Source organism: Corythoichthys intestinalis, chromosome 13 (genome assembly GCF_030265065.1).
Source record: "Corythoichthys intestinalis isolate RoL2023-P3 chromosome 13, ASM3026506v1, whole genome shotgun sequence".
NCBI lineage: Eukaryota > Metazoa > Chordata > Actinopteri > Syngnathiformes > Syngnathidae > Corythoichthys > Corythoichthys intestinalis.
This window is the reverse complement of record NC_080407.1, coordinates 55,579,497-55,597,722: the sequence shown is the minus strand read 5'-3', so window position 1 is coordinate 55,597,722 and position 18,226 is coordinate 55,579,497. Positions and strand designations below refer to the sequence as shown.

The following is an 18,226-nucleotide window of genomic DNA, read 5'->3' as shown; positions in this document are numbered from 1 at the left end:
CCTCTGGCTTTTATGACAGCTTGCAGTGGACTTGATGAGTATTCTTCATCAATTACGTGCCAACCCACTTTGATTGCAGTTGCCAGATCATCCTAGCAGGTCGGAGCCATTTTCTTTCCAATTTCCACCACAGGTTTTCAATCGGGTTGAGATCTGGACTATTTGCAGGCCCTGACATTGACCGGATGAGTCTTTCTCCCAGGAATGCTTTAACAGTTTTAGCTCTGTGGCACGATGCATTGTCATCTTGGAAAATGACATACTTTCAATTTAAGGGATAAGAAAGTTGTCGAAAATTTCTATGTAAACTTGTGCATGTATTGAAGATTTAACCACAGCCATCCCCCCAGTGCCTTTGCCTGACAATCAGCCCCATATTATCAAGGACTGAGGGAATTTTGATGTTTTCTTCAGGCAGTCATCTTTGTAAATCTCACTGGAACGGCACCAAACCAAAGTTCCAGCATCATCACCTTGTCAAGAGTCGAGAATCTGCATTGGACAAGGTGTCAAGAGTCAAGAATCTGCATTGGACAAGGTGATGACGCTGGAATCTTTGTTTGGTGCTGTTCCAGAGAGATTTACAAAGATGACTGCCTGAACAAACCATCTAAATTTCCTCAGTTTCCCAATTATAAACTGAATCCTGTCATTTTCCAAGATGACAGCGCATCATGCCAGAGCTAAAACCGCTAAAGCATTCCTTGAAGAAAGACTCATCCAGTCAATTTCCTGGCCTGCAAATAGCCCAGATCTCAACCCTATTGAAAACCTGTGGTGGAAATTGAAAAGAAATGGTCCACAGCAAGTCTCCGACCTGCAAGGACGATCTGGCATCTGCAATCAAAGAGAGTTGGCACCAAATTGACGTCCATGCGTCAGAGACTGCAAGCTGTCATAAAAGCCAGAGGTGGTGCTACTAAATAATAGAGATGTGTTTATTTTAGGGCTGTCAAAATTATCGCGTTAACGGGCGGTAATTAATTTGTTAAATTAATCACGTTAAAATATTTGACGCAATTAACGCACATGCCCCGCTCAAACAGACTAAAATGACAGTCCGGTGTAATGTTCGCTTGTTACTTGTTTTTTGGTGTTTGGCTCCCTCTGCTGGCGCTTGGGTCCAACTGATTTTATGGGTTAGTACCATGAGTGAGCATGATGTAATTATTGACATCAACAATGGCGAGCTACTAGTTAATTTTTTGATTGAAAATTTGACAAATTTTAACAAAACGAAAACATTAACAGGGGTTTTCATATAAAATTTCTATAACTTGTACTAACATTTATCTTTTAAGAACGACAAGTCTTTCTATCCATGGATCGCTTTAAGAGAATGTTAATAATGTTAATGCCATCTTGTTGATTTGTCATAATAAACAAATACAGGACTTATGTACCATATGTTGAATGCATATATCCGTCTTGTGTCTTATCTTTCATTCCAACAATAATTTACAGAAAAATATGGCATATTTTATAGATGGTTTAAATTGCGATTCATTAAGATTAATTAATTTTTAAGCTGTGATTAACTCGATTAAAAATTTTAATCGTTTGACAGCCCTAGTTTATTTCTTTGTTTCCCATTATTCCATATTTTTTTCCCTCAGAATGGAGTGATTCCATATATATTTCCTTTCACTTACTCTATAAAAGTAACATTTACTGAACAACCACAGTGTTTTTTTTCCATTCATTTCTTGAAAAATGTATTCAAAAATGGTCATGGTCAAAAAATGCCATGAAATCATGACACTGCTATCCACAAGAGCATCTGACCAAACGAAGGGAGCGAGTAGCCATCTGCGATGCGTCAAAGCATTAAAGGCACTAAATCCTTTCTACTGGCATGCAATTACAGTGCGGTCAGAACACCCTACCCCAATCACCCATGCACTCTCACCACAACACTCTTGTGTCAATGTGGCAATTCACAATATGAGACTGCAACAACCCCTAGCAAAAAGTATGGAATCACCAGTCTCGGACGAAAATTCACTCAGACATTTTATTTTGTAGAACAAACTCAGATAAAAAGCTTGTAAAAATAATGAATTACTTCAAAAGTGCCACTCCTTGGCATTCAGAAACACTAAAAGAAATGAAAAAAAAAACATTGTGGTGCAGGGAAATAAATATACAATCACTCCATTCTAAAGAAAAAATATGGAATCACTCCATTTTGAGTAGAAAATACAAACACACCCAGTCAATTTTCTTTCCTTAATTGAGCCCCCACCTTAGATTAGATCTGCTCGTTAGTCAGCAGCTAAAAGCAGTGCAGTTATTACACCTTGGAGGGCTGTGTGACCAAGTGGATTCACAAGAATCATGGCTCCAACAAGAGAGATGTCGCTTGAGACCAAAGAGAGGATGATCAAACTTCTTGAAGAAGGTAACACTACGCGTATGGTTGCCAAAGATGTGAGCTGTTCACAGTCAGCTGTATCAAAAATCTGGACCAAGTCAAGTTATGTGACAGAGCTGTGCAAAATTGCCTAAAGGAAATGGGATTTTCATACAGGAAAGCTAAAAGGAAACCATCTTTGACACTTAAACGGAAAAGAACAAGATCTCAATGGGCTAAGGAGAGGCAATCATGGACTGTGAATGACTGGATGAAGGTTATTTTCGGTGATCAGTCAAGAATCTACATTGGATAAGGTGATGATGCCGGAACTTTTGTTAGGTGCCGGTCCAGTGAGAGTTACAAAGATGACTTCCTGAAGAAAACATCGAAAGCTGTATCAAAAATCTGGACCAAGTACAAACAGCATGGCAAGGTTGTTAAATTTAGGCGTACTGGTAGACATCCTAATGTTATGACAAACAACTAAAGGCCATATGTCTTGAAAACAGAAGATGTACAACAAGACAAATGAAGAAACGGGAGGAAGCTGGAGTCAAGGTATGTGACAGAACTGTGCAAAATTGCTTAAAGGAAATGGGATTTTCATACAGGAAACCATCATTGACACTTAAACAGAAAAGAACAAGACCGCAATGGGCTCAGGAGAGGCAATCATGGACTGTGAATGACTGGATGAAGGTTACTTTCAGTGATGAGTCAAGAATCTACATTGGATAAGGTGATGATGCCGGAACTTTTGTTAGGTGCCGTTCCAGTGAGATTTACAAAGAGGACTTCCTGAAGTAAACATCAAAATTCCCTCAGTCCTTGATGATATGGGGCTGCATGTCAGGCAAAAGCACTGTGGTTAAATCTTCAAAAAATGCACGAGTTTACATTGAAATTTTAGACAGCTTTTTATCCCTGCAATTGAAAATATGTTTTCATTTTCCAAGATGACAATGCATCATGCCACAGAGCTCAAACTGTTAAAGCATTCCTTGGAGAAAGACTCATCCAGTTAATGGCAATGCCTGCTAACAGCCCAGATCTCAACCCTATTGAAAACCTGTGGTGGAAATTGAAAAAAAGGCTCCGACCTGCAAGGATGATCAGGCAACTGCAATCAAAAAGAGTTGGCACAAAATTGATGAAGAAACTCATCAAGTCCATGCCTCTAAGACCGCAAGTTGTCATAAAAGTCAAAGGTGGTGCAACTAAATACCAGAGATGTGTTTTGATTGTTATTTCTTTGTTTGTTTCTCATGATTCCACATTTATTTCCCTGCACTTGCTCTATAAATGTAACACTTACGTACCACCACAATGTTTTTTATTCATTTCTTTGACTGTTTCTGAATGCTAAAGAGTTGCACTTTTGAACTAATTCATTATTTTTTCAAGCTTTTTAACAGAGTTTGTTCAACATGATAAAATGTCTGAGTGAGTGCTCGTCCGAGACTGGTAATTCTATACTTTTTGCTAGGTGTTGTAATATGAGCTCTTCAAAATAAAGACACACCTCTCTGCTTGAGACTGAAACACAGCGCTAAAACATCACTAGTTGGCGGGTGAATCAATCGACTATTTTAAGATGGGAGTTGACGTTCGAGCTAACGTCCACCCGCGTGAGCGGCAACCGTAATTCAAGCTCGGCCTCGGCACGCAAACTCAAGGACAGGCAATTATGCAAAAAGCGAGGCGAGGGAATCCATTAGATCGGCCCGTGGGTTCATTAGGGCCGGTGGGTCGCACGGTCAAGTGCAAACAGGAGCGGTGATAGCCTTTCCGGTGTGTTTCTACAGTCTCCCAATGAGGTGTCGCTGATGCCGCCAAGGATGATTTAGCATTATGATTTGACAGTGTTCCCTGGTAAAAGTGGAAATTTTACACCAATGTCTGCTTAGACGTTTTCTGACCGCGAGAGCACTCTTTTCAAGGATTTGTAAACTGACTTTGGCCACATAAACCGCAAGCTCGTCCATAGAAATAACCATGCTCACTCGACATTTTCCACTAATGGAAAAGTGGCTGGGGGAACGGGGACTAGGCCAATGTATGGAACAATCCATCCAATCGTTTGCTTTTCCGATGGTATGGAAGATAAGGTCACATAGCTGAAGCCTACTCTGGATTGGGCAGCTGTCAAATCTTAGGTTGCTCTGTATGGCTACGTCCATAGACCTCATAATGACGGGTCAGATCGGTCATGCCTTGCGCCTCGGCTTTAAGTAGGGGGCCGCCCACATCAAGAGGAGCTAGCTATTCACAAAGACACGCACGCAGCAAGCTAACGCTGGATTTCTGTTGAAAAAGTATGAAAGCTAGACAGCATACAAGCAGGAAGGATTGTCTCACGAGTGATTTGATTGAGGATTCAAGGTCATTATTGTATATTTCGTACCATGCATGTATTTTGAAACGTTGTGAAAAAAAAAATCAATGGGAGAAATTAGCCGCTACTGCATTGGCATCACAGTTCGCAATATTTACGTAAAATGAATGCTGACTGTACGGGTTTTTTTTGCTTTTAACCAAGAATATAGACTGTTTTACGTCCATCTCTATCAGATATTCGGGGATTTAAGCATTTATTCACAAGAATTTTCACCGGAAAAGCTCTGTTTACATAAGCCGGCCGCTAGCTACATTTACTAACAGGCTAGCGTTGTACTTCAACATATTTAAGTAAAATAAACGCTAACTGCACTTTTTTTTTTTGCTTTTAACCAAGAATCGAGACTGTTTTACATCCATATCTATAAACAATTCAGGGATTTAAGCATTTATTCACAAGAGTTTTCAACTTCGACATATTTACGTAAAATAAATTCTAACTACACGTTTTTTGTTTGCTTTTAACCAATAACCAAGACTGTTTTACATCCATATCTATAAGGAATTTGGAGATTTAAGCATTCATTCACAAGAATCTTCACCGGAAAAGCGCTGTTCACATCAGGCGGCCGCTAGCTACATTCACTAAGAGACTAGCACTATACTTCAACATATTTACGTAAAATAAATGCTAACTGCACATTTTTTAACCAAGAATCAAGACTGTTTTACGTCCATATCTAGAAAGAATTCAGGGATTAAAGCATTTCTTCACCAGAATTTTCAACTGCGACATATTTACGTAAAATAAATGCTAACTGCACTGTTTTTTTTTTTGCTTTTAATCAAGAATCGAGACTGTTTTACATCCATATCAATAAGGAATTCGGGGATTTAAGCATTCATTCACAAGAATCTTCACCGGAAAAGCTCTGTTTACATCAGGTGGCCGCTAGCTACATTCACTAAGAGACTAGCACTGTACTTAACATATTTACGGAAAATAAATGCTAAGTGCACGTTTTTTAACCAAGAATCAAGACTATTTTATCTCCATATCTAGAAAGAATTCAGCGAATTAAGCATTTATTCACCAGAATTTTCAACTTCGACATATTTACGTAAAATAAATGCTAACTACATGTTTTTTTTTTGCTTTTAACCAAGAATCAAGACTTTTTTACATCCATATCTATAAAGAATATAGGGATTTAAGCATTCCTTCACAAGAATCTGCACCGGAAATGCTCTGTTTATATCAGGCGGCCGCTTGCTACATTCACTAACAGACTAGCATTGTACTTCAACATATTTACGTAAAATAAATGCTAACTGCACTGCAAAAGTGCACTGACTTCAACATTTCTCACCAATATAAAATGTATATGACACTCCTGTAGTCTTTGATGGAACATCAAGTACTACGCTCCCAGCAGGGGTCAAACCCGGGAACGGCGAAGCACCCAGGCAACTGAGCTAAACAGTCTGGCCGACTGCTAAACTAAACTGCTACACTCTTAGTGGGTCAATCAACCCAGTCAAAAGGTCAGCAATGGTGACTTACCGGTTAAAAAAGTTGTGTGCAATAGGTCATCATCGCTTGCTGCCCTTGGAGGGAATTGATCCCTAAAGACAACAAGAATGGATTATGAATGTAGTGCAAAATTCCATGAAATACAACTTTTGCCTGTCTAAGCTTTGACATGACAGTGATTCTATAGAAATGTGTTTCTTCACCTGTTCAGATGCAGCTCGGGAATGGGATGGAGATCCTTGGGGGGAAAGTTTTCCACGACAGGTGAGTCCAAATTTGCAGAGCTATTGCTGATTCTGTCGCTGCTTTCGTAACCCGATTCAGTTCGCTGGATCTTCCAGTTGTCGCCGTAGACTTTAAGCGCGGCCGAGCCTTTCGACCTGTCCTTTTCGGAGTAACCGCCTCGGCCGAGAGAGTCCAGAGAGCTGCGGCTTCCGCCGTTTTCGTGCCGTCGGTCGTCTTCGTAAATAGTCATAAGGCTCTTGGGTTTGCGCTCTTCTCGGCCGAGCCACGGAGCCTCCCGCTCTCGCGTGGGCGACGTGCCGCTGGGCCGTCTCCTCGGACTTTCTCGCCGACCGTCGTCGCTTAAGATGCTGTCCACGTTGAGCGCCTCGCGCATGGGCTTCCACGGACGAGCGGCTCTGCCGCGACTGTTCCCGCGAGAGTCTTGGCTGCTGTCCGTGTCGTAGCCGTCGGCGTCAGCTTTCCCGCCGTAGCGGAAGCTTCTCACGACGGGCTCGGCGGGTAACACCTGAACCCCGGAGGTGAAGCGAAGCGACCCGCGAGAAGCACCGCTGCCGAGTTGAAGCGGGCGTTCGGTCCGCGTGGGACCTTTTCCCTGACTGCTGTAGAGACGAGTCTCAATATGTTGCTTGAAACCATTTTCTGGGGGAGAGATGGATCGGGATTGGAAGCGTTCTTGACCTGGATCTGTGAGGGAAGAAATGACTTTTTGTCACAGTTGAAACGACACTCTCAATTGCCATTCTGGAGATCTTTATACACAAAAACAAGGCGCGCAAAAAGTTTTTGCTCAATGGTACATTCAACACCATTTCCATTTACTCCTACTGATTTTCAACTCTGAACTGCAAAAAAAAAAAAAAAAAAAAACATTGCACAAAAAGTGCTCCAAAATCAACAGTAAGTGACCTAGAATTGCCCCATGATCAACAGGAAGCGACCCAAGGGTGTTTACTGACCAAAACTTGTATTTTCCAGTTCCAGAAAGCAATTTACAATGAACAACAAGCGCGGAAGGTCGGTGAGAAAAAGGAGGAAGGGCAGAAAAAGCACCTACATACTCATTCATTCCTCCGGGGAGAGTTGGGACGGGGCCATACAGTCCCGGCCCGGCTCCCCCCTGATTTTAATGCATCACACACCAAGGTTGTGGAATGGATGGGACCTGTTGGTGGGGGGGTGCTCACGGTTACCTCCTCACGGCAGGCCCAGCCATTTTAACGTACCACACACATCATACCCCACGGGAGAACTCCAGCAAAAGGTGGTGGGACGGGCAGCTGGGTAGAAATTCCATGCAACGGTCCCACTGCCGCCAGCTGAGCTCTCCTATTTTAATGCATACATTGCACTACCCTCCCCACACGATCCCATCACGGTGCTGGGTAATGGCTGGTAGCCACAGTAATAGGGTGCGAGGTGGGTCCACACTTTCTGTCTACGGCGTGGCTCCCGGGGCGTGGCCTCCACTCTGCCTGGCTGCGGGAGTGGGGGGAGGTTGGGGCTCCAATCTCGCGTCGCCCCGCGGCGGCTCTTCAGCGTTCTCATGCTTCCACTTTCCCCTCTATTCTTTGCCTGGGTATCCGCCATGTGCTCCGTCACGGGATACTGGCTGGGCCCCGGCGTATTGGCAGGGTGTCGCCTGCTCCAGCAGGGGACCCTGCCCTGCGCCTGGGCTTGGTAGGCCGCTGGGGGTCATGTGGCGTGCCGTGCCGGTTGTGGGGCTGCGGCTCGTCTGCCGGGTGGGCGGACGTTCCTCTCCCTGAAGACTGGTTGATGGGGGCGTGGGTGGCCCGGGGGACCACCCTGGATTCCAGAGGGGGGTGACGATGGCTCCTTTGCTGGGCTTCGGGACAGAGGATAGGCTGCGCTAACCGCCCGTCCTCCCTCCCTGGGCTGGCTGGGTGGGGGTCGCGGCCCTGGGTTGGCGTCTCCGCTCGTCTGCGTGGCTGTTGAATCTTTAGTGGGGCTCACACACGGCTGGATGTGATTGGGCGCGCTCGGGTGGGGGGAGCCCCGGAGCCGGGATTAGCGATGGGGTGGCGTAGGGTCGGTTGCCAACGAGCATACACTCACAAGGGATTCACACGATTACTCAGTTTCTAGATCACAGAGCTGATTTGTGTACACTCACCCCTCCCAATCACTTACCTTATAGACTCCCCCATCCCCCTTACCTTCTTTCCCTGGTCAACAGCCCCCCCCCCCATATGCTGTCAACCGGAAATACATCTAGCTAGCGATAGCACCAACTTATTCATTGTTAGTGTAGACGTTCAACGTATTTCTTGTTTGTGTTCCTTCCTTTTCTTGTGTTTTTCTTCTTTTCTTCTGTTCCCATATGACCCCTTCCTGTTCGCTGCTTTGTCATAATAAACGAGGTATGTTGCATGATCACAATAGGAGAATGTCATACTCTCAATGTGAAACATTATAACTGTTCAGACCGTCCGGACACTTAGACTTCCACTCTCCGTGTCAAACAGCTGAACAGGACAGATTTAAAAAACAAAACAAAAAGAAAAGCACCGAAAAGTGTAAATTAAAGCCAACGTGAGTCCAATTTAACACGCTTTTTTCGACACTCAAGCGCTATTTTAAGAGCGATCACAGTGTCCACTTAACAGCGGGATGTGATATGAAAGGGAACACTAAAATATGACAAAAAGGGTTATGAATGTGCTGTTTGGCGAGAGGGGGAATCAGAGTTCTGCCTCAGAGAGAGTGGGATGAAAGAAAGCTCAGACGGACGTCAGCAGTTAATCCCCTTTCTGACACGTCGCTTACGTAAGAATGGGTGAAAAGGGTGTGTTGTAAAAGCCTGGGAATTCTGCCTGTGCGTGTACACCAAGCAACCGACCTCTGTAACGCGATTCTTGCCGCCGCTGACCGCTTCCATTGGAGTCCCTTCCGAACGGATGTGCCTCTCCGCTGACTCGCTGAGCGACTTCCCTGGAAATCTCCCGGAATTGACGCTTTGGATCACTGCTACCAATTTTCACTATGAAACACACATTTACTCACATTTACTACGGGTGGGAAGCTCTTGAGTACATCATGATACGATAATCTCCTAATGAGCCGAAACAACAATTATCGATACATAGGTCAGGAAATTGTTCTACAATATAAAATATATTGATTTTTCGGTCACTTCCTCTTGATTTTTGGGTATTACTGGGTCATTTCTTGTTGATTCGGGGGCATTTACAGATCACGTCCTGCTGATTTTGGGTTACTGAACAGGATGGGTATGTCCCCAAATTAAAAGGAAGTGACTCAAAATCAACAGGAAGTGACCTGTAAATGCCCTCCAAAACTCAGAAGACTGGCTGGGAATAGCTGTTTCAGTGCGATTGACGGTCAAAATGGATTGCAGCAGGGTCAAGAACAAAAAGTGGTATTTGGTATGTGGCAAAATTGATTTTGCCATGTGGCATTTTTTTGCCATGTGGTAATGGCTGTCATGGTAAGTGTATAGTCAAAAATCGCAGTCACACGTTTTTCTGCCATTTAAAATGAATGGAAAATTTGGATGTGCATGGCCAGCTAAAATGCCACATACCAAAAAAATGCAACCTACCATAAAAAAATAAAGCCACATTCCAAAATCAATTTTGCCACATACCAAAATAAAATGCCACAAGGCAAAATCCATTTTGGCAGATGGTAAAAAAATTGCCACATGGCAAAATCAATTTTGCCACATGGTAAAAAAATGCCACATGGCAAAATCCATTTTGCCACATAGCAAAAAATGCCACAAGGCAAAATCCATTTTACCACATGGCAAAAAATGCCATATGGCAAAATGGATTTTGCCACATGGCAAAAAGCCACATGGGAAAATCAATTTTGTCACATGGCAAAAAATACGCCACATGACAAATTGCCACATGGCAAAAAAATGCCATATGGCAAATTTTATTTTACATGGCAAAATACATTTTGGCACATGGCAACATCCATTTTGCCGCATGGCAAAAAAAATGCCTCATGGCAAAATCAATTTTGCCACATGGCAAAAAAATGCCACATGGCAAAATCAATTTTGCATCATGGCAAAAAATGCCACATGGCAAAATCCATTTTGCCACATGGCAAAAAGCCACATGGGAAAATCAATTTTGTCACATAGCCCAAAAAAATATGCCACATGGCAAATTGCCACATGGCAAAAAAATGTCACATGGCAAAATCCATTTTGACACATGCAAAAGAAATGCCACATGGCAAAATCCATTTTGCCACATGGCAAAATCCATTTTGACACATGCAAAAGAAATGCCACATGGCAAAATCCATTTTGACACATGGCAACATCAATTTTGCCACATGGCAAAAAAATGTCACATGGCAAAAAAATATGCCACATGGCAAAAAAATGCCACATGGCAAACTCAATTTTGCCATACGGCAAACACCACTTTTGGTTCTTGCGGTCTCTCACGGATTGGACGTCTAGCCTCCTCAATGGCAGCCAATGAGCTACCACAGACACTATTGTAGTGGGAGATTTTGGTAGCGAACTTTTCCTTTTTTTTTTTTTTTTTTCTTCAAACAGTGACACCTTTTTAAAACGATATATCGATTCTTGGTGAGAGCATATCGGTAATCTTTTGGGATACAAAGTATCACAAAATATTTCCTAATTTTCTCACACACCTTGTCAACATTAGGCTTAATTTGAGGACATATAGGTTACTTAAATATCCTATTATCTACCTGGTCCCTGTCCTCCACTCGTATGGGCACTGTTGCGGCTAAGGGTGGAAGGGGTTTTTGGTTTCAAGTGCCCTTGAAGACCCAGTAGAGCCTGAAAATTCTCAAAGGCCAATTCCAGTTTCTTGGGAGATGGAAGTGGAGATGTCAAACCTAAACACACACAAAAAAAAATAGAATTCTTACACAAACTGTGATGAAAACACTGACTCTAGCAAGGGTGGGAACCTCTGTGCACCTCAAGATACGATACAAGGCTTAACATGCATGCCGAAATACTATTTTGGATATTTTCTTGATTTATTCCGTGACTTGCCTTCTCCATTCTCAGTGTCCTTGTGCTGGTTTTGGCCCAGGTTGCGCTGTGACGGATCCTCGGCGGTAATGGCGCTGCCGTTCGGGTTAGCGTAAAAGAGTAGAAGAGGCTGGAAGTGACCTTTAATACATTTGCTGACCACGTCTTTCCACCTGGAGCCCACCTAAAAGTCAGAAATGATGATCAAACGATTTACGTAATCACGATTTACAACAGTAGGACGGTTCTGCGTCTGTTTCCTGAGTTAGCGTTATAGTCCGCATAGAATTACGTTCGATTAAATGCTGTATCTCAGCTCATCGCCGTGATCGACCTGAATTTTTTTTAGATGTTCAATAGAAATTACCGTGCGGTCAATGTGAAAAAAGTTCATTTTTAGAACAGATCTTGTTCGTCAATGGCCGCCAGTTAAGATAAAACCTGCGAGCGCTAACAGATGCTGGAACAGAAGTCAAATTAAAACAGAATACAAAATGCGGGTGAACTTCAGCTCGCAGTCCAATTGGTGAGGGTCTGGAACAATCGCATTAGCGCGGCTTTTTCAGGTGCCGCTGTAGAGGCGAGCTGTGTCGAACAGATGCCGGTGTGCTTCTTAATTAAGCAAACTAAGATTACCGCGGGGCTATGAGGGAGCGTGAGAACGAAGGGATGACATGTACAACCACTAGCAAAAAGTATGGAATCACCAGTCTCGGATGAGCTCTCACTCAGACATTTTATTATGTAGAACAAACTCAGATAAAAAGGTTTGAAAAACAATGAATTAGTTCAAAAGTGCAACTCCTTGGCATTCAGAAACACTAAAAGAAATGAATAAAATACATTGTGCTGGTCAGTAAATGTTACTTTTATAGAGCAAGTTAGGGTTATGATCAGCAGGAAGTGACCCAAGCGTGTTTACTGACCAAAACTTGTTTTTTCCAGTTCCATACAACAATTTACAATAAACAACAAGCGCAGAAGGTTTATGAGAAAAAAGAGGAAAGAGGAAGGGCAGAAGAAGCACCAAAAAGTGTCAATTAAAGCCAAGGTGAGTCCAATTTAACACGTTTTTTTTCGACACTCATGCGCTATTTTGAGAGACAGCTAGAACCAAAAGATGTATTTGCCACGTGGCAAAGTGGATTTTGCCATGTAGCATTTTTTTTTGCCATGTGACAACATTGATTTTGCCATGTGGCAACATTGATTTTGCCATGTGGCAACATTTTTTTTGCCATGTGGCAAAATGGATTTTGCCATGTGGCATTTTTTTGAAAAATCCATTTTGCCACATAGGAAAAAATGCCCCATGGCAATATCAATTTTGCCACAATGCAAAAAAAATGCAACATGGCAAAATTTATTGTCACATTTGTCACATGGCAAAAAAATGCCACACAGCAAAATCCATTTTGCCACATGGCAAAAAAAAAAAAAATGCCACATGGCAAAATCCATTTTGATACATGGCAAAAAAATGCCACGTGGCAAAAACAAGCCACATGACAAAATCAATTTTGCCACATGGCAAAACCCAGTTTACCACATAATGAAAAAAAAATGCCACTTGTCAAAATCCATTTTTGCTACATGGCAAAATCCATTTTGCCACATGGCAAAATTAATTTGGCTACATGGCAAAAAAGTTTTGCCAAATGGCAAAAAAAATATGCCACATGGCGAAATCAATTTTGCCACATGGCAAAAAAAAATGCCACATGGCAAAATCCATTTTGCCACATGGCAAAATTCATAACCCTATTCATTTCTTTTAGTGTTCCCGAATGCTGAAGAGTTGCACTTTTGAACTAATTCATTATTTTTTCAAGCTTTTTATCAGAGTTTGTTCTACATCGTAAAATGTCTGAGTGAGTGCTCGTCCGAGACTGGTGATTCCATACTTTTTGCTAGGGGTTGTAAATAAAACATAAGTAGAGATAGGAAGCAAAATATTGGAATTATGTGGACACGCAATGCAGTGAATTAGCATTAGCAGATCGGGATGGACCCAATGACTTTGTGAAGGAAACCAGAGGCTGACATTGTCTCTTAAACTCGCCGCAGTTTCGCTCGAGGGTTAGCGGCGATGCTACGTGTGCTTTAGTCACCTCCTTGACAGTGGCGTCATCGAAGAAGACCCACTTGGAAGACTTGGTGTGGTAAGCGAAGGCACAGTAGTGGCGGCTGGAGAAGCAGATCATCCCCACCAGCATTAGCTCGCCCTTTTTAGCGTGCTCGTCAGTCACCCTGTAGAAAAGCTGTGCACACAACACATTACATTGACACCCAGTCAAAATAGATTGGACGTCTAGGTTGTGGCCCGTTGGTCTGAAACACTAGATATACTTCCGAAGCAGCAGCGTGACAAGAAAAGAGCTTCGGTTTGTCCCTCATGAACTTCCTGCTCAGCTAGTTCTCACCGTGCCGAACAATAGATTGCTAACAATTAGGGCGGTGGTGGTGGGTCTGTGTTCAACACCCTCTAATGTGGCATGAAACCCTCCCGAATGAATTCACGCTTTTGTGGCCAGAGCTTAAGAAACACGTGAGAGGGAGAGCCGTCAAATAAACACTCTCAACACTTCAGTGCGGAAGTTATGTAACGTGCGAGGAGCCCACCCCGGTTTGATTTCCAGCAGCGCCAAAGGCTCTTTAGCCCGTCTGCCGGGGAGGGGATTTGAACTGCTCGACACGGGCTAGCGGAGGCCTTTTGATCAGCGGGGCGGGGAGACCCCTACGGGGCGCCGGTTGCGTCTTACCGTGGAAAGGCTGAGGTGAGACCCCAGCGAGCGGATCACGTCCTCGGTCAGGTCCGACTGCTCCGAATCCCACACGAAGCCGATGGTGACGATCTCCGGAGAGTTCATGAGGACGCGACGGATGTGAATCCTCTGGCCGCATTTGCTCTAAAGCGGGAAAATGTCATTTTACACGTAGGAAACAAATCTGCCACCCGAATCTTAATGTCTTTTACCATTTCAGTTATCCCATCCCCAATTCTCTGAGTAACATCACAACCTAATTGGTGATCACACCTAGCGTTCTTGTTCTGCGCTAGCTAGTCCGTGTTGACAGAACCGAAGCGAAATAAAACACCTACAGATAGCGTGCTAGCACTTACGGGTAGCGATGTCCCAATCACGTCATTTTCAAAGTATCGGAATCGGCAAAAAAAATATCGGCCATATATTTATATATATATTTATATATATTTTTTTTTTAATTAAATCGTTGTCTAATTGTAGTTAACGTTACAGACAAAATGTCTTACACTCATCCAGAGTCTTTAGTTTTGCCTTAAGTGGGACTGTCAAATTTATCGCGTCAACGGCGGTAATAACATTAAAATATTTAACGCAATTAACGCATGCGCTGCACTACCCACTCACGCATTGTCGCGTTCAATCTATAACGGCACTGTATTACTTATACATAGAACTAAAAGGCAACGTAAAATGAGTAGAGAGAACTTTGGCAATCTTTGAAGCCTTTTTTTTTTAATTGGCTAAAGCCTTACAATCCCTCTCTCATCAATTAGAAATATCATAGGAAGCAATGTGGGGAACAAAGGTAGTAGTTGATCTTTTTTTTTAACACCATATTTTATTTCCCAACGCTGAGAAGATATATCAATTGGTACCATTACACACTGTCATGGTTGCACTTCCCATCATGCATTTGGACAGAAGTTAAATGGCTGAATTATCATTTACTGAAAAATCCACTAGATGGCAATATTTAGTCACAATATGCAAAGTCACATTTTTCCTTTGAGAATTACAAGTCTTTCTATCCGTGGATCCCTCTCACAGAAGGAATATTAATAATGTAAATGCCATCTTGAGGATTTATTGTCATAATAAAGAAATACAGTACTTATATACTGTATGTTGAATGTTTATATTCGTCCGAGTTTTATTCATTTTTTTCTTAATGCATTGCCAAAATGTATATGATCGGGAAAAATTATTGGGAATGATTGGAATTGAATCCGGAGCAAAAAAAAAAAAAAAAAAAAAAGCAATCGGATCGGGAAATATCGGGATCGGCAGATACTCAAACTAAAACGATCGGGAGCAGAACAACATGATCGGAACAACCCTACTTACGGGGCAATTACGAAGATCTCCGACCGTACACGCAGCTTGCAACAGTTCTCCGAAGGAATCGTCCTTGCGCTGATACATCTGTTGGCTGAAAAAAACAGATGCGGATGACGACGGCGACCGGCGGTGGGGGCTTTCGTGTTGCCGCTGCCTTACCAAAGTGCCGTGGTGGAGACATAATGCACCAGCTCTACAAAAGGCAGCGGGTCAGAGGATGCCCCACAGCTACGGCAGACGGACTATAGACAGGAACAGACAAATAGTGAGCTCCGGGAACTTCGGAGTACCTCACGATACAATACGATTTGCAGTACAAAGCTCGAGATGCAAAGTTTTGTTACTGCTGAAGGAGATTGTACCGTTTCTCGTTGTCACCGTCTAATTGTTTGCATTATTCTCACACACTTAATATAATCAGTCAGGGAATAGTATCGTTTCTCGTATTTAATGTTTGACTGTATTACTCTAACACACCTCATATAAAATAAATAGCACTTATATCATGGTTTAAAGAAAACAAGCAGAATATAGGGCATAAGACATATATGACGCCAACGTGTGCGTCATGCAACTGACTGAGCAAGATTAACACTGACATCTGCGAGCCCTGCACTACCAACTCTCGCAATCAGTTTTCCCGGACAGTCCAGAACAAATTGCAGGATGTCCTGTCCCAAAACAAGGTACACCGGAGAACGCCCGATATCCAACTGATAATACAACTGACAAGACTCCAAAAGCCCCTTTGACAACTGACGTAGCGAAATCCTTGACCCTCGTTGCCCTGACAACAGAATCCTCTTGTCCAATCCACAAACAGACAATATTCCTACACAACGCCCCACGAGAGCCTTCAAAAGACAATGTTTAACTAAGCATTGTCATTTTTTTCTCAGGAACCTTCTGTTGACTTGTGATATGGTGACCTTGGATCCTCGCCTGGGTCCCTCTGTGCTGTATGATTGCTGTCGACTCAGAATTAATTTGTCAACTTGTGTTTCGAAGCCTTTTTCCAACTTTCAAAATGGAGTCTGTACAAAGGGTTAAGACTAAGGTGAACGCGCGGAGTTTGGGCTTTTGGCCGGGTTGTCGGAGTCCTGGCCTGGGTCGTTGAAGCTGCGCCAGCGCGGGTCCAGCAGTTCGGCTGGCATGTACGGCTGTATGACTGCTACCGACTTGAAAAAAATTATCAACTTGTGTTTCGAAGCCTTTTTCCAGCTTTTAAAATGAAGTCAGTACAAGGGGTTAAAACGAGGGTGAACAAGCGGAGTTTGGCCTTTTGGCCGGGGTCTCGGATTTCCGCCGGCCTGGGTCAATGGAATAGCGCGGTTCCGGCGCTTCAGCTGGTTTGATTCCAGCAGTCTGGGCGAGAGGTCAGATTCCTTCATTCTGCAGTAGCGGACCCTAACATCGGTGACAAAATAAACCACACATTTCCCAAGATGGACGATGGACTCTCTTCCTCAGTTCTACTGTCTTGGACCCATTGTGTAATTCCCCCTTTTCAGTGATCGAGTGTATTTTTGTATTTAATAAACCATTGAACGGATCCCTCTGTTGTTTTCTGATTTGAAGTACAACCTTGTTTCCGAAGTAGCAGATCCTAACATTGGCGATAAAATAAACCACACATTTCCCAAGATGGACGATGGACTCTCTTCCTCAGTTCTACTGTCTTGGACCCATTGTGTAATTCCCCCTTTTCAGTGATCGAGTGTATTTTTGTATTTAATAAACCATTGAACGGATCCCTCTGTTGTTTTCTGATTTGAAGTACAACCTTGTTTCCGAAGTAGCAGATCCTAACATTGGCGATAAAATAAACCACACATTTCCAAAGATGGATTATGGACTCGCTTCCTTGGTTCTACTGTCACGGATGCATTTTGTAATTCCCCTTTTTGCGCAATTGCGTGTATTTTTGTATTTAATAAACCCTTGAACGCTTCCCTCCGTTGTTTTCTGCTTTGAAGTACAACCTTGTTTCTGAAGCAGCGGATCCTAACATCGGCAACAAAATAAACTACACATTTCCAAAGATGGATGATTGACTTTCTACCTTGGCTCTACGATAGCGCAGCAAATAATTTGTTATGATTTCAGTTTAATTTAGCTATTTCCAGCTTGCTATGTTGATAAATGCGATTTTGATTACCGCTTTTCGTCTTACTGCGAAGAGGGAGGAATTGACGATCAGCTTGCCATGATGTTTACGTCATCAGCCATCATGCTGTAATCCGGGAATTTAACGCTTGCTTTCAGGCACACCGCTTCACAGGAAAGTCCCGGACATGATACTAAGACGCGACCCGTGAAATGTCCGCGTAATCTCAGTGTCAGTCAAAAATCCAACAATATTCCCGCTGTTTCCGAGTGTATGAAAGGGGCTAATGAGTCCAATGATGTCACATGGAACATCACTGCCATCTGCTGGTGATTTTCTCTCATGAACCTTGTCTATAAGCTCGAAATTCACAGTAAGGCTGATTCAGACCCTGACGAAACGAGTGCATTTAAAATCCTAATAACATATTTAACCTCAACTTTTACAAGACAACCATTGATGTCTACTCATATACATTCACAGCAAATTGGACGTCTATTACCGTCAGGAGCACTGAAACATTTTT

The 18,226-nt window shown here is 42.9% G+C and overlaps 1 protein-coding gene across 1 annotated transcript in view; it reads right to left on the bottom strand.

Annotated features, from left to right (window-relative positions):
- Nucleotides 1-18,226, bottom strand: part of LOC130928844 (inactive ubiquitin carboxyl-terminal hydrolase 53) — a 42,773-nt gene that overhangs the window by 6,125 nt on the left and 18,422 nt on the right. The window contains exons 6-14 of the mRNA XM_057855617.1: nt 15,753-15,835; nt 15,600-15,684; nt 14,250-14,396; nt 13,599-13,748; nt 11,509-11,671; nt 11,196-11,345; nt 9,331-9,471; nt 6,431-7,157; nt 6,258-6,319 (exon numbers count right to left, since the gene is read on the bottom strand). Of these exons, the coding sequence (XP_057711600.1) occupies nt 6,258-6,319; nt 6,431-7,157; nt 9,331-9,471; nt 11,196-11,345; nt 11,509-11,671; nt 13,599-13,748; nt 14,250-14,396; nt 15,600-15,684; nt 15,753-15,835 (1,708 nt within the window). The remainder of the gene's footprint in view (nt 1-6,257; nt 6,320-6,430; nt 7,158-9,330; nt 9,472-11,195; nt 11,346-11,508; nt 11,672-13,598; nt 13,749-14,249; nt 14,397-15,599; nt 15,685-15,752; nt 15,836-18,226) is intronic.